Raw genomic sequence first — 16,869 nt, forward strand, 5'->3', positions numbered from 1 at the left:
ATCCAGGCTGAGATGCAGTGACATGATCACAGCTTACCGCAACCTCAACCTCCTGGTCTCAGTGATCCTCACCTCAGACTCCTGAGTAGGTGGAACTACAGGCACATGCCACCATGTCCAGCTAATTTTTTCATGTTTTTGTAACAATGGGGTCTTGCTGTGTTGCCTGGGCTGGTCTCGAATTCCTGGCCTCGAGCAACCTTCCTGCCTCAGCTTCCCAAAGTGCTAGGATTTATTAGTCTCAAATTAGAATTGGAAGTATCAATATGAACTCAAGAGATATTTTGTGTAGGTGTGTGTGTAAAGCCATCACTTGAAATATCATTTCTCACTAAAACAAGGCAGGGCTTCTTAGAGAAGTAGCTTATTTCAGATCTAGGGCACAAATGTATAAGAATTAACCTGGAATACATTAAATAGCAAGGAAGCTATCAAAGATTAGTCAGGTCATGTCAAAAGACTCAGAGCTAACTTGAAGAAATGTCCAAAGATGTAACAATTTGACCATCAGTAATAATAATGACCATTACAATGAGTTGAAACCTTTTAAATATATTTAAATCCATGAGTTCAGATACTTTTTTCAAAAGAGTTCACTTGGAATTTGATAGGGAACCAATTTGTTATCTTATAAACTGATAAAAACAGTTAAGCATTTGTCTTGTCTTTCCTACATGAACTCTATAATTGAGCAGGCCAAATAATATGTGAGGGGCAGTGATATGAGGGGCAGTGTTATTTTGTGAAAGTATTCAGGCTGGATGCAGTGGCTCATGCCTGTAATCTCAGCACTTTGGGATGCCGAGGCGGGCAGATCACCTGAGGTCAAGAGTTCGAGACCAGCCTGGCCCACATGGCGAAACCCTGTCTCTACACAAAAATTAGCCGGGCGTGGTGGTGGGCACCTGTAATCCCAGCTACTTGGGAGGCTGAGGCAGGATAATTGCTTGAACCTGGGAGGCAGAGATTGCAGTGAGCAGAGATCACACCACTGCACTCTAGCCTGGGACAGAGCGAGACTCCATCCCCCCCGCCAAAAAAAAAAAAAAAAGAATGAAAATATTCCAACTACTTAAATAAAAAGAATTAGAATTAGAAGATTACTATTTCGCAACCACCAATAAGCAGATTTAGGTATTAAGCATTGATAGTTGCTAAGATAATAAAGAGAGCCTCAAGCAGACTTGATGTGCCGCCTCTAGTTTTGCCAGACACTGTCCATAGTTTTGCTGAAGGGATTGAAATGGAATCAGATCTAGTCTCCAGATCCATCTGCCAAGTTGCAGAAAATACAGAGGACAAAGCAACGTGTGGAACTGTCCCGTGGGTGTGCAGTCAGAAATTCCAGACTGTGGGAAACTCTACAGCTCAAATGGCCTAGATTCTTCCACAGATAAATTATAAGAAAGCAAAGGGATAGAACAGGAGCTTATGATTTAAAAGAGACTTAAGGCTGGGCACAGTAGCTTACACCTGTAATCCCAGCACTTTGGGAGGCCAAGGCAGGTGGATCACGTGAGGTCAGGAGTTCAAGACCAGCCTGACCAACCTGGTGAAATCCCATCTCTACTAAAAATACAAAAATTAGCCAGGTGTGGTGTGACATGCCTGTAGTGCCAGCTACTCGGGAGGCTGAGGGCAGGAGAATCGCCTGAACTTGGGAGATGGAGGTTGCAGTGAGCTGAGATCATGCCACTGCACTCCAGCCTGGGCAACAGAATGAGACTATGTCTCAAATAAAAAACCACAAAAACCCAAAAATAAATAATAAAAAAAGAGATTTAAAAGATACTACATTTTAAGAATGCACAAGACTATAGTGTCTAGAGAATGCATTGTTGGGTGATAAAACTTTTTGAAATACAAGGAGGTGATTACTATAAAAATCAAGATAATGATTTTGGGAAAGGGTAGGAGGGGCTTCTGTGGTTTGGGGCACATAGGAGAATTTTTGGAATGGCTTCCAGTGTGCTGCTGCTTTATCTGGGTGGTGTTCACCCTATAGCTGTTTCCTTCCTCCCTCCCTCCTTCCTTCCTTCCCAGAATCTCACTGTGTCACCTAGGCTGGAGTACAGTGGTGTGACCTTGGCTTACTGCAACCTCCTCCCCTGCCAGCTCAAGTGATCCTCCCACTTCAGCCTCCTGAGTAGCTGGGACCACAGGCATGTGCCACCAGGCCCAGCTAATTTTTTGTATTTTTAGCAGAGACGGGGTCTCACTATGTTGCCTAAGCAGGTCTCAGACTCCTGAGCTCAAGTGATCCACCCACCTCAGCCTCCCAAAGTGCTGCGATTACAGGCATGAGCCACCACACCTGGCCACACCTGGTGTTTTCTATAGTTGTGTTTTATATTACATGAAAAATTTTTATTAAGTAAAACTGTTTTTAAAACATTTTCATAATGTTCCAAGATAATAAATGGCTCTAAACGGGAAAGGAAAAACTAAAAATTTGAGGGGAAAAACTAGAAATTTGAGGTAAAAAACCTGTTTCAACATGTGACAAATTCTTCCTGAGGATTTAATACTGTTTAAAGAAAAACCTATATTAAATGTAGGTGCTTAGAACATACTTTTCTTTTTCCTCAATAGTTTCTTTTTTAATATAGGTATTAGAGAAAGGATGGTTGCAATGAATGAGCTATTCATCTTGGGTTATATTCTTCACATCTTTGAATTTGATTTGGGACTTGCTGTGAAAAGCAACGTATCATTACACTCAAGTGTCTCTGTTTGCAGCCTATGAACAATAAATTGTGTATCATATGACTCCTAAATATTTCAATTCCCCACAGTTTTTCAGGATATATAAGTCTTTGGTCAATGTTGCTTTTTAAAAGTGAGAAATTGGGTAAGATTATGAATAAGTTAAAAACTATTTATATTTTGTATTTAACAGAAATTTACTGAGCACCTTTGTGTGCCATGAAGTGAGGATTCAATAGTGAATGAGACAAACACAGATCCCTTGTATTCTAGTGAGGCTTTGCGTCTTATATTAAGGAAGCTCAGGAAATTGATACTTAGGACAGGATTGAGAAAACAAGTGATCTCTTATGATCTATAATTATCTGCACAAATGTTTCTTCGTAAACTTCAAGTGGCTATTCTCAAATTAGCTGAAAATAGCCCCCTTTTAAGTCTATGAAATTAACATTATAGAAAAGAATTTTAGCAATTTTGGAGCAGGATGCTTTCTGGATACTTAATTCTGAACAATATTAGAATTTAGCTCTCCTTTTAATTTAAATCTAGTTATTCTTTATTATTTTAAAATATAAGGCATCTGCATTTTAAAACCTGGGTAAAGTTTATTTAGGTTTTCTTACTCCAAGGGAGAGGACCTGATCCAAGTTTTTAAGAAAAAATGATTATAGTTTCTTCCCCTTCTTTTTAAGAGAAGCTTTTCATATATTACCTATTACTTAATAGCTCGTTACTTTGACACGCTTTCTGATTCAATATTGTGTTAACACTTATTAGAGATGCAAATGAAGATATGTGGCATTTTAATGTTCTGGATACATTTTTTTTTTTTTTTTTTGACACGGAGTCTGGCTCTGTCGCCCGGGCTGGAGTGCAGTGGCCGGATCTCAGCTCACTGCAAGCTCCGCCTCCCGGGTTTACGACATTCTCCTGCCTCAACCTCCAGAGTAGCTGGGACTACAGGCGCCGCCACCTCCCCCGGCTAGTTTTTTGTATTTTTAGTAGAGATGGGGTTTCACCGTGTTAGCCAGGATGGTCTGGATCTCCTGACCTCGTGATCCGCCCGTCTCGGCCTCCCAAAGTGCTGGGATTACAGGCTTGAGCCACCGCGCCCGGCCTGTTCTGGATACATTTTAAACAGTCATTTTTCACTGAGACGAAGTCTTACTCTTGTCCCCCAGGCTGGAGTGCGATAGCGCTATCTCAGCTCACTGCAACCTCCGCTTCTGGGGTTCAAGCGATTTTCCTGCCTTGGCCTCCTAAGCAGCTGGGATTACAGGTGCCCGCCCGCTACCATATCCAGCTAGTTTTTTGTATTTTTTAGTAGAGACGTAGTTTCACCATGTTGGCCAGGCTAGTCTCAAACTCCTGACCTCAGGTGATCCACCTGCCTCGGCCTTCCAAAGTGCTGGGATTACAGGCATGAGCCACCATGCCTGGCAAATTTGAGGCTTTCAACTCCTGTCTTTTCTGTTACTGGTGAGGCACTGAGTCCCTCTCTAAGTGGATTAGTTGTAACTTCATGACAATAAGGTGGCTGGCTGTCTCATGTAGGGAAAATGAGATCTCTTTCTTGGGATTTTTTTTTACTGAACAAAAGTTTAATCATTTTTACTAGTCTCTGACAGATGGCTTCCTATAGTTCTGGTTAAGATGACGTACTTAAAGTTCTCTAGAGATTAGTCCGATACATGTATACATGGTGCCAGTGATTTGTTTTTTTTCAATGCAGTCGGTTTTTCTAATCTCTCGCTTTTTTATTCTGTTCTTTTTTGTGGGGGGCAGGTAATGAAAGCATGGGATGCTCATGTGACAGCAGTTTGCTCTCAAGATGCCAGTGGACTTGTAAGGAAGCTTGGGGCAGATGATGTAATTGATTACAAATCTGGAAGTGTGGAAGAGCAGTTGAAATCCTTAAAACCGTATGTATTAGAACAATGTTCACACTGGGAATGGGAACAAGGACAGTTGATTATGCAGGTCTGAGATGGTTTGGTGGCTTTATAATCACGTTGGAATCTTAGAGAAGGATCTATGAAAACATTCCATGTCATTAGAAGTGACTTAGGTTGGCTTCTGTTTTAATTCCAGATGTTAATACAACACGGTAACAGCATATGGATAGGTACTGAGGAAGTTATTTTGCTTACATAGTCTTAGCTAATTTTGAAGTTAACATGCTGGTTTGTAAGAGGCCTGAAGACAAAAATTGGAAATGTGTTCCTTTTGTGGCATCTGTCACCACAGGAAGAATATAGAGTAGTTCATGAAGTACATGATTAGCCCTAAACATACCTTCCGTGTTTTGGCTTAACAAAGGCTTAAGAGAAACAGTGTAAGCCTAAATTTTGGTAATGGGAGCACTGTGGATGTTCCCAGTGTGTCTGAATGCCAGGCTGTGGTTTGGCCTGAGGCACCAAACCGGAATGCATTCAGGAATTCTCTTGGGTTGTGTTGATTCTGACTGTGACTCCAGCTTATTCATCTGACCTTCATCCAGCCAAGACCAAGCTGAAGCTGACAGCACAAATGAGGAGTGTTTGGAAAGCTATTTTACTGCTTCTGTTTAAAAGGTTTTCCCTTTTTTGATTAATTTTCAGAAGTCAACTACTCTTGCCCACATTGAGTAGAAGGATATTTTTAAATAGAAAGAAAAAAGAAAAAAAGGGAGTCCTCATCTGACGCCGCCCAGCCTTTCTCAGCCAGTGCACCAACTTCCAACAGTAGTTTGGCGGCGCACCCGGCAGCAGCCAGCCAACTCATCATTCCTTCTACTGTTAAGGGAGCTTCTACTGTTGCCAGACAGGGTTCCAAACACCAGCTACAGTGGTGAACCAGAAAAATGCCCACTTTCATGGAGCTTACATTCTTGTTTGGGCGGTTTTAGTGCTAGGTGCTCTGAAAAAAAAAATGAAAGGGAATAGACTAGGGAGGAGGCTGTTATAGGTAGGGAGGTTAAAGAATGCCTCATTGAAGAAGCAACATTTGAGTGGAGGCTTTAGTGAGCAAGCCAAATGAATGGGATTTGTGTGTGTTTGATGTTGCTCCCTGCTGTATCCCTCCATCTGGAAGAGTGTAGTAGCATGTAGTGGGTGCTCAATAATATTTAATTATCGAGGGAATCTAGGAGAACAATTGTTCCAGCTGGAAAGAACAGCAAACATAAAGCTCCCATATCAGGAACATGCCTGGCATGTTTAAGGACTAACATTGTCCCTTTCAGAGATTTTGTCAGCTACCCTCTCATCTGTGTGTTAGGGCCTGAGCCTCTTTGGGCACGGAAACCTCTGCCTTCCGGTTTTAAGCAATTCTCCTGCTTCAGCCTCCTGAGTAGCTGGGATTACAGGCGCGCACCACCATGCCTGGCTAATTTTAGTAGAGACAGGGTTTCACCATGTTGGCCAGGCTGGTCTCAAACTCCTGACCCCGTGATCCACCTGTCTTGGCCTCCCAAAGTGCTAGGATTACAAGCGTGAGCCACCGCACTCGGCCCAATCTTGTATCTTCTGATGCTTCTAGGAGTAGCAACATGATACTGGGGCCAAGTCCTACCCATTCCCCTCTGTCTACCTTAAGGGGTTTTGTTTTGTTTGTTTTTTCATTTTTGTTTTTGTTTTTGTTTTTGAGATGAAGTCTCACTCCATTGCCCAGGCTGGAGTGCAATGGCGCTATCTTGGTTCACTGCAACCTCCGCCTCCTGGGTTCCAGTGATTGTTGTGCCTCAGCCTCCTGAGTAGCTGGGATTACAGGCACTCACCACCACACCTGCCTAATTTTTCTATTTTGTGTGTGTGTGTGTGTGTGGAGATGGAGTTTCACCATGTTGGCCAGGCTGGTCTTGTACTCCTGGCCTCAAGTGATCTGCCTGCCTTGGTCTCCCAAAGTGCTGGGATTACAGGCATGAGCCACCGCACCTGGCCTACCTGAAGTTTTATACATGTCCGGAATTTGTCACCAGAGAATAGGAGAACTTGAGAGACGGAAGGCTAGAGGACATTCAGTCTAGGCTCCCAAACTGGTGCTACGCTTCCCTCCTTGACATGTCTTCCTGGCAAGTGGTCTTGCTCCTTTCGCTTGTACTTTTCTAGTAGGGGGACCTTCCTGGCTTATAAATGCAAGCCATTACTACTTCTTTTCTTTGATAGCTTTAGTTAAAATTGATCTTTGTAATTTCTGCCTGGAGTTTGACCTCTCAGTCTACCTAGGATAAATATGTTCCTCCTTCCAAATAGCAGCTTTTTAGGTATTTGAATCTTAGAGTTTTATAGCAAGAAGGGGCTTTGAAATCCTTCAGTCCAACCCTATGATGCTGTAGTTGAGAAAATGAAGGGCAGAGGAGTTACGAGTTTTTGCATACTCGAGGTCATGCCACCAATGATTTGTTGGGAGAGCTGGATTCACAACCTGGTCTCCAGATTTCTTTCTCAGACAATTCCTGTTCTATAATACCAGGCTGCCCTTAAGTTTTCTTTAAGTATCCTCAGATTTGTTCATTCAAAACTTGGAAATGAAGTAGACACTTTTTTAGTGAAAAGAATGGTCATCTATTAAGGTCATCATGCTCCTGCATTTCACATTTCATATCCTTAGATTATATTTGCCATTTTTTTTTTTCCTTCTTCTTCTTTTGAGACAGAGTTTCACTCTTGTTGCCCAGGCTGGAGTGCAATGGCATGACCTCGGCTCACCACAACCTCTGCCTCCCGGGTTCAAGCGATTCTCCTGCCTCGGCCTCCTGAGTAGTTAGGATTACAGGCATGTAAACCTACGCCTGGCTAATTTTGTAGTTTTAGTAGAGACGGGTTTTTCCATGTTGGTCAGGCTGGTCTCAAACTCCCGACCTCAGGTGATCCACCCGCCTCGGCCTCCCAAAGTCCTGAGATTACAGGCCTGAGCCACTGCGCCCGGCCTTGCCCTTCTTTAGTTTGGTTCTATAAAATATTCAAGATCCACAAAGTTGGCCAAAGCTGGTTTCAGGAACTTTAATGTTTGACATCATCCAGATGAATTTGGAAGGGAGAAAAGATTTACCAAAGAGGAATTCATCAACTGATGTGCTTAATTTATATGCATGTATTCTCTATATAGATCTTTGTTTTCAAAAGTATTTAAAAGCTTATTAAGTTTTTACCCCCTTTCAGTAGAATATAGTGATTACAGAAGTTTTAGGTTAGATGTAAGAAGTTGAATATATCTGTTAGTTCCTGTGGATTCCATTATCACTGAATTTTTTTGGCATGTTAGAACAGGCTGTTCATTTCTCCTTTTGCATTGTCCTGATGCTGTACCTGAAGCCAAATGATAGAAAATTCCAGAAGGTGAAGAGGATGCTTCCATGAGCATTTCTGACTGTAAAGAGAATAAAAACAAATCATTGTTGTAGGTGAAAATCTCATACTTTACTTTCAAGTATCCATGTGCACTAAAGAACATAGCGAATGGAAAACTTGGCAGTTTTTTACAAAGCTTAATTAAGTCAGACTTTCTCAACCTTGGCAACCTTAGTTTCTCAAGTATTGACATTTTGGGCTGGAAAATTTTTTAGCTGTGAGGGGCTATTCTGTGCATTGTAGTGAACCAGAATCACTCTCTGTTCAGAACTACTTGCTGAAGCCATTCTAAAGTACTAGAAAGTGAAATGATTTTATGACAAAAATTAGTCACATTCAACTTACCTTGCAGAAAAGTCATAGATCCAGCGAGTGGGTATGTCCTTCCGTCTCCATCAAAGCAGCCACCCCTCTGCAGGATGGCGAGAGGTGCAGCACAGTGCAAGATTCGCCACTGAAATAAACCCAAGCCAACTGGTGCTGGAAGGGAAGGAGGCTCAGAGTCCAGTGTAAAGCCTGACAACAATGTTTTGATTTGGTTCCTCCTCTCCAGGTTTGATTTTATCCTTGATAATGTTGGCGGATCCACTGAAACATGGGCTCCAGATTTTCTCAAGCAATGGTCAGGAGCCACCTATGTGACTTTGGTGACTCCTTTCCTCCTGAACATGGACCGACTGGGCATAGCAGATGGCATGTTGCAGTCAGGATTCACTGTAGGTTCGAAGGCATTAAAGGTAGGAAGAAGGGTCTTGGTTGGTGACTGCAAGCAGCCTCCTGCTGCTAGAAATTGGTTTGCCACCTAGCCAGTTTCTCTTCTCTTGGAGGCCGCATAGCACAGTGGCTGCAAGCATGGACTCTGGAGTCACACTGACTGGCTTCAAAATCTGACCTCTACTTAGTAGCTGTGTAACCCTGTGCAAGTTACTGAAGGTCTCTAAGCCCCAGTGTCTTCCCCTGTAAAATGAGGCTGATAATAGATCTACCTTACCGCATGGTTGTAAGGATCAAATGAAGTAGTCCATATGGAGACATGGCCCTTATTAAATGTTAGCCTTTATTATTACTTATTGCCTCTCTTGATTACATCTGATGTACTGTCTGTGCTTCCTTCTTGTCTCTGCCTGATGACCCTCTCTCTGTTTCATGTCTTAACACTTACAGTCTCTTGTATATAAAGATGAAAACTTAACAGTTGCTGTTTTCATTGTATTGGGATAGACCAGTGATTCCCAGACTGGGGCTTTCAGACATTTAGAAGTCTATGAGTAAAAGAAGTTGTACTTTTACCTCAGTAAGCCTCCACTCTTGCCTTTGCTGGGATTGTATCAACTTGTTCTAACACTGCATATTCCGTGTAAATTTGAAACTCCAGCTATTATTGACATGATGGGAGTTTCTGGGACTTGGTTAGTCAGCCTGACTCTGAAACAGGGCCACTTTTACCAGGGCTGTATGAAGCTCAAAACTGAATACATCTCACCCAAATTGCACACTTCGGTGAGTGGTGGGCATTGGAGACTAGGGCAGATGAGCCTCAGTTACAAGACTAATGGAGCTTGAGCATCTGCTCTCCACTTTACCTCATAGCCTGTTGTCATCACAATGGGGACAGAGGCTTTTATAATTTCATGAGATAAACTGGTGGTAATTATAGATCATTGGTTTAAAATATGAATTGATGTTAAAAGGGAATATATGATAGCAAAAATAAAGACAGTCTGGGCACGGTGGCTTTTATGCCTGCAATCCCATCATTTTGGGAGGTGGAGATGGGAGGATTGCTTAAGCCTGAGGAGTTTGAAACCAGCCTGGGCAACATAGTGAGAGTTTATCTCTACAAAACAATAAGAAAATTAGCCAGGTCTGTTGGTGCATACCTGTAGACCAGCTGCTCAGGAGGCTGCTCAGGAGGCTGAGGCCAGAGGATGGTTTGAGTCTGGGAGACAGAGGGTGTGAGCCGTGATCGTGTCATTGTACTCCAGCCTGGGCAACAGAGGAAAACCTTGTCTCAAAAAAAAAAAAAAAAAAAAAGATTCTATTTTTTTAAATTAGACAAAATACTTGAGACTCTGTAACAAGGCAGTAGAAAGTTCCTTGGTGGTAAAAAGGCAGTGAATAGCTGTGTCAGTCTGACCAACGCTGACTCATGTTTGTGAGATGACTGGCTTGATAATTATCTTTAGCATTTTATTTATTCCAGATATTAATTTGGGACCTTTTATGGGGATGAAACTTAGGACTTTGGTCTCTTGAATTCTGTGTACTAACTAAATACTTAGAGGTCGTAACAAAGAGCTATGATGGAGGAGACCACGACTCAATTCTTATGAAATATAATTGGTAATAGAAATGAACAAACCAGGCCCTGCACTGTGGTGTCCTTTATTTTCACTTGATTCAGACAGTAGCCCGAAACAGTGTCCACAGGGTACTTTGTGGTAGAGAAAGGGCTCTTAGCTGTCCTTTCTCTCCTCTTTCTCTTTCACAAAACCCAGATTTTCCAGTGCTTTAAAATGTAAGTTTAAGTTTTCTGTAAGATTTCAGTTTGTACTCCAGTGAGACCTCTTACAAGTTAACCTTCAGAGTTGTCCTCGGAGAGTAAAACAGGCATAGCTATCTTCATTCTCTTTTCCTCCTACTTGAAAGATGATAGTGGTAATCTCATGTGAAAACCTTTTAAGTAGTTTTCAATGTCTTTCTGATTGTGCACACAGTTAAAGCCTCATTGTCATGCTTCTGACTCTCCTGCCTGCTTTGATTTACTTTCTCTCCTGTAGTGGCCTGGGTGGGCGGCGGGGGGAACACAGACCTCTTGTAGTAGAATATAAAAATTCTGCTGTTACAGACCAAAAGTTTCACTTTACAGAGCCACATGTTGTGAAGAGTTACAGAGGTGGCAGTTGTGACTATTTTTGTGCCTTCCTTAATACCCTAAACAATTACCAGAATGTTTTAATTGTAGTCTGTGAAGCCAGACCTTAGGGAAAAGTATTTGAACAGATCTTCTGTGATTGTCATTAACTGGATCCACAGTAAGCTTGGGACATTCTCAGTGCTTCTGGCATTTAGCCACATAATCCTTCAAACAGCTTTTTTGTTTTTCTTGTTTTGTAGAGACAGAGTCTTGCTATGTTGCCTAGGCTACTCTTGAACTCCTGGCCTCAAGCAATCCTCCCACCTCGGTCTCCCAAACTGGTGGGATTATAGGCCATTGTGCCTGGCCTCTTCTTTTTAGGTTAGTTGCATAAACCAGTGCATCTCAACATCTTTCATGCCATGACAGACATAGAAAATGATAGTACTTGAACAGCACGTTGAGGCTGCCTTGGGTAATAGAGATGAACAAATCAAGCCCTGCTCCTCCAAGACCAGCCTATCCGGAGACTTCTAACAGCCCTGGCTCTGCCTGGCTATCATGAGGGCTAAGGGGAGTCAATATCTCATCACACCAATTCTAGAGTATGCCTGACTCTCTTTACATCTGTTGTCCTAGGGTAATTATTAATGATGAATCCTTTAACTCTCACAGGTTTTCTGGGTTGGTCGATAATCTATAGGATCACTCACCCAGTAAGCCATCCTGGCACACCCAGTGGGAAGCTTTGCCTAGGCAACCGCTTTTCTTTCTTTCTACATTCTTAAACTGAATTGGTATTGTCTCAGTCTTTCCTCAGTAAGCTTCTCTTTTAGCACTGGACAAGTATTGATAGAATACTTTCTATGTGTGAGGCATTTTGTATACATTCTCATTTCATCCTTCCAACAATCCTGCAAGCTAGGTGGTGCTACCACGATTCTACAGGCCAGGAAATGGGCTGAAATAGGTAGCCTGATAAAAATAACATAACTAAAACAAAACAAAAATAATGCAACTAGTAAGTGCTGGGGTATGGGGTTTCCACTGAATTTTCCAGCCTCACACCAGGGTAGTAGCTTATATCATACTGAGTGTAAGCTCAATGGCAAAGAAGTCTGAGCTCACCTCACAGTTGTGGGTAGTTGTGGAGAGGGCAGCACTGTGGTACTGGCTGACCCTCTGCTACCTCAGATTGCTCCCATCTGATCAAAGTTTGGTTGGGCAGGTCATTGAGGTATCATGGAGAACCTCAGCTCATTTGCTGTTTCCATAATGGCCCACCCTACCTTCGACATAAAGAGTAACAGTTACAGCCAGGCACAGTGGCTCACGCCTGTAATCCTAGCACTTTGGGAGGCTGAGGTGAGAGGATTCTTGAGACCAGGAGTTCAAAACCAGCCTGGGCAACATAGCAAGACCCTCTCTCAATTAAAGAAACAAAGAATAACAATTATAAGTGGCCATAGACTGGTCATGAGCCCTCTTGGTGTAAGATTTTTATGCATCTTCATTTGGAGAGGTATTGCCCCATAATAGATTAGATGGCTTTGTATTTGCCATAACCGTAGGGAAGATTCAGCCATGATGTATAAGGAGCTTTGCACTTGTTTTGCCTTTAAAGCCACTTTATTCCTGTCAGAATCAGAAAAAAAAAATTGTGATTGGGCCTCTTGTCTAAGATCATATTTTGGTGACTTATTGTCCCCAAAACATTTTTGAATTTGGTGAAAACCTCTTTTCTGGTGCCTCTGGGCTTTATTCAAACCTTAGTAGGGAAAGCCTAGAGGTCTCAGCCCCTGATTCCTCCCAGGGAGGAAACCCACTGTGGAAAACCATGTAGACGGTCATTTTAAGGAAAGCTTTCCTGTGCTTACTTGTTCTTCAGTCACAGTTTAGAGAAGGAGCCTAAGTGACGTGGATATGTCTTTGTTCAGTTATTTATTAATCATTTATGGAGCATCCATTCTCTGTCAGTCATTGTGCCAAGGGGCTGTGCACACATTTTGTCAGCATGGAATGAGAAGTCAGTTTGTTGTAGTCATCCAGAAAATGCTTTTCCCTAAATCGGCTTTTAGTCAGATTTTATGTTTTTCTGTATTTGACATGTTTTGTTTCTTCTTTTTAGCATTTCTGGAAAGGAGTCCATTATCGCTGGGCATTTTTCATGGCCAGTGGTCCATATTTAGATGACATTGCAGAACTGGTGGATGCGGGAAAGGTAAGTGCACCTGGAAACCTGGATTGGAAGCCTTTGTATTTCTAGAGCACCTCCTGTAGACCTGCCCACTGAGCTTTGTCAGTGGGGACTCTGCAGAGCTAGCCTGCTCACCTGACTTTGTGCTGCCTTACATGGCCAAGTTTACATGCTGTGTCTTTGGTTCTGTCTCCATGGGAGGCGTAGACACAGACTGCTCCATCTATACAAGAGCTTCTCTCATCTAGTCAAACCCCTTTGGTTTAGTAGATGAAGAGGTGGGCCCAGGGAGGTTATAGGATTTCCCCAAAGACACTTGGTTAGATCAGAGCACAGCTGTGATCTACATTGGGCTGCTAATATTTTGTCAGGTCCCCAGGTCTCCTGATTTCTAGGTGGGTATAATAAAATTGAGGGCAAATAAATAGTCTATCTGAGACAGTCAGTGGCCAGGGCGAGGGTGGGTGAGGATTGATGGGGATTTGGGTGAAGACAACTGGCTGGTGTACTCTGCCTACTAGTGTCTGTCCTGCTGTGGACTCTGTGGGAAAGCGACTGTTGCTTATCATCTGGTCATCCTGTTTTGGATGTCAAAAGGTCTTTCAGGGATTCTGGGGATTGAAAGCCTCCTCAGCTGCCACCTGCTTATTTGGGTTTTTACGTGGTCTAAACCACCCTGACATTCCCATCTCTAGAGGAATAACTGAGAAGGTGGTATTCTGATGCTGATATTTTTTATGTTATTGAGAGATTGTATGGAATTATAGGATGGAGAACTTCCAGAGGGTTGTGTGAGATCATAGATAGGCTGATTCTCATTTTACAGGTGAGAAAGCTGACTCACCAAGAAACAGGGGCATGCTCAAACGTGCAGAAATGGAACCAGCACTCTTATGCTTTTCCCTCTCCACCTTTCCGCTGTATTCTTAGTACTTGAAGCTGATTTGGGACTTCAGCATACATTGTCTTATCTTTGTCACTTTGCAGTGGGCAGGGAATGGAGTTAGAGCAGGCTAGCATTAGCATTGTGTGAACCACTCTGAGACATTTGGACAGAGCCCCTGGAGGTGGGCTTTCTTCTTCTGGCCCTTGACCCTTGCTGGCATATTTCATCTTTCCGTTTCGATTTTGGAAAGGAATGTTTTTGGGAACTAATGGCTGCTTTTTCTGTATTTGAGGTTTTTCTTCTTTCACAGCCAAGGGACTATATAAGAAAGAGGGTGGCCTGTTACTGTTTCCCAGATATTTGGGTTCCAGGCTTATGTGTCTTTTCGTGGACTTCTAAGTTTTGGTGTGTTCTGATAGGGGCAGGGGCTCCGTGTTATTGTGACTGTGTAACTCCTTCTTTGTAGGGTTCTCCCATATCCCACAAGAATGCTTATTTTATTTCTAGGAAGGAGAGAATGAATTATCATCAAGTAAGTGCTGCATGTGGTTGGAACCCCATTATTAGAGAGGTCTTTGTCCTCCAGAAGTCCACGTTTGTGTTTGTCCTGATACCTGCTCCAGGCTGTTCACATGCTTACCACTGCTCTTCTGTATTCAAAATATTGTGACACTCTCTCTGCCTGGAAATTACTGTTTACCCAACAGAGATGAGAGGTGACTTGTATATATCTACCTATTACATCTGGCAGATAACTGGTAATGGCTAAAATAGGACATGATAAACAACAACAAAAAAGGATGTCCTTGAAGTATTCTCCAAGGAGGTTGAGTGAGCAAATGTGCCTTGTGCTTTGATTCTCCTCTCCTACATGGGCTGTTTGGGCTTGGGTGTCATTTCTGTCAATGAGGGGTTCTGGGACTGTGAAGTTGGTATGTGGCACTGGATGCCTCAATGAGGCCAGCTCTCTTGTCGTGTCCCTGCTTCTGTGTGGATGTGAGAGGTCATTGCCTTTTTATCCCGGGAAGTTGGAAAGAATAACACAACAGATCTTACTTACGTGTTGTGTGGTTAGTAGAGATTTGTTAAATCGGAGGACATTTAAATTCTTCCAAGCTTTGGCTGAGCCTTCATGATTCTCATTAGCAGGTAACTGTTAGAAGAGCTACAGTTGTTTTCTGATGGTGAAAAGCTATGAAACAACAGAACCAACTCTTGTAAAATACTTGAACTTTGAAAAAATACATTCATAAGGTTCAAAACCCCTAAAAATGGAAGAAGTTATTTCAAGAAATCTTCCTTTGACTGCTATATCTCAGTCACTGAGATTCTGCTTGTCAGATGCAGCCAGTATTACTAGTAAGATACTCTATCAAAACAGGAAAAATATTTTTTTTCCTCTCTTTCTCTTCTTTCTTTCCTAACACAAATGAATAACATACTGTTCTGCAACCTGCTCTTTTTTTTTTTTTTTTTAACAGCGCATCTTCAACTTTGTTTAATGTCAGGATATAAAAGCTTTCTCTTTTTTTAACAGCTGCATAGTATTTGTATGGGTACACCATAATTTGTTGAATTTCAGTCTTTTGCTTCAGTGGATAACCCAATATTTATGTTTAGTACCTCATTGTATATATAACGATTTCTGTTCATGGAAATGGAATTGCTGAGTCAAAAGATATATGCATTTATAATTTTGATAGATTTGTTTTTTTTTTTTTTTTTTTTTGAGACAGTCTTGCTCTGTCACCAAGGCTGGAGTGCAGTGGTGTGATCTCATCTCACTGCATCCTCCGCCTCCTGGGTACAAGCAATTCTCCTGCCTCAGCCTCCTGAGTATCTGGGATTACAGGTGCCTGCCACCACACCTGACTGATTTTTGTGTTTTTGGTAGAGACAGGGTTTCACCGTGTTGGCCGAACTGATCGCGAAATCCTGACCTCAAATGATCCACCTGCCTTGGCCTGCCAAAGAGCTGGGATTACAGACTTGAGCCACCGCGCTTGGCCTTTGATAGATATTAAAATACACAGCTTTTGAAAATCTAGTATGTATATTTAGTGTCTGGAATTTCTCCTGTGGCCTACCTTCTAGGCCCCTTCTCTCTTTACTTACCCATTATCTTACCCTCTGAACCATTTTACCTCATTAGAGACTTGTTTTTAAGAGTGTGAAGAAGATCTGGTTACTGGTTACTTGTGATTTAAACTATCTTAATATCTGAGCTGGGTGTGGTGGCTCATGCCTGTGATCCCAGCTACTTAAAAATTTGAGGTGGGAGGATCGCTTGGGCCCAGGAGTTCAAGACCAGCCTGGGCAACACAGGGCAATCCCATCTCAAGGGGAAAAAAAAAAAAAGAATCTGGATGAATGAGTATTACTGACGGAGTCTAAATTCAGCTTATTAGCCCTGCCTGCCCCAGTAAAAATGGAGAAGCCACCGAGGTAATATCCACAGTAATGAGCATTCTCTGTCAATCCATTAATAGCATCGTCCTTCTGCCTTCTTTATGAACACCAACCCTACCTTTGCTTTCTCCCAGTGCAGCACTCAGTAAATGTTTTTGGAATTAAGGTTTCCTGCCTTTAATGTGCTCAGCATTGTCAGGCTCAAAAGTGAAAAGGAGCTGAAATTTCCTAAGTATGTGGGGATCTCACAGTCTGTTTTTCCTGGAGATCCAGTCTTAGGCATTGTTTTCACATGACTGTTGTCACGAAGGCTTATTGCGTGTCGTAGGACTCCATATTCATCCTATCTGGGCACAATTTCAGTTTGAATTTTAAGTTACCTGGTATTTTCATTATATCTTAGATAAAGTGGTTGGCAAACTACAGCCTGTGGGCCACATTCAATCTAAGGCCTGTTTTTGCACGTGCTCTGAGCCACGAATGG

General features: G+C 42.3%; 1 protein-coding gene across 3 annotated transcripts in view; it reads left to right on the top strand.

Moving 5' to 3' along the window:
• The window catches only part of RTN4IP1 (reticulon 4 interacting protein 1), a 56,858-nt gene that overhangs the window by 32,366 nt on the left and 7,623 nt on the right, over positions 1-16,869 (top strand). For all 3 annotated transcript variants that reach the window (XM_023205937.2, XM_023205938.3, XM_023205936.2), the window contains exons 6-8: positions 4,492-4,628; positions 8,590-8,773; positions 13,022-13,114. In XM_023205937.2, the coding sequence (XP_023061705.1) occupies positions 4,492-4,628; positions 8,590-8,773; positions 13,022-13,114 (414 nt within the window). The remainder of the gene's footprint in view (positions 1-4,491; positions 4,629-8,589; positions 8,774-13,021; positions 13,115-16,869) is intronic.

This window comes from Piliocolobus tephrosceles, chromosome 5 (assembly GCF_002776525.5).
Source record: "Piliocolobus tephrosceles isolate RC106 chromosome 5, ASM277652v3, whole genome shotgun sequence".
In the NCBI taxonomy this organism is placed as follows: Eukaryota; Metazoa; Chordata; class Mammalia; order Primates; family Cercopithecidae; genus Piliocolobus; species Piliocolobus tephrosceles.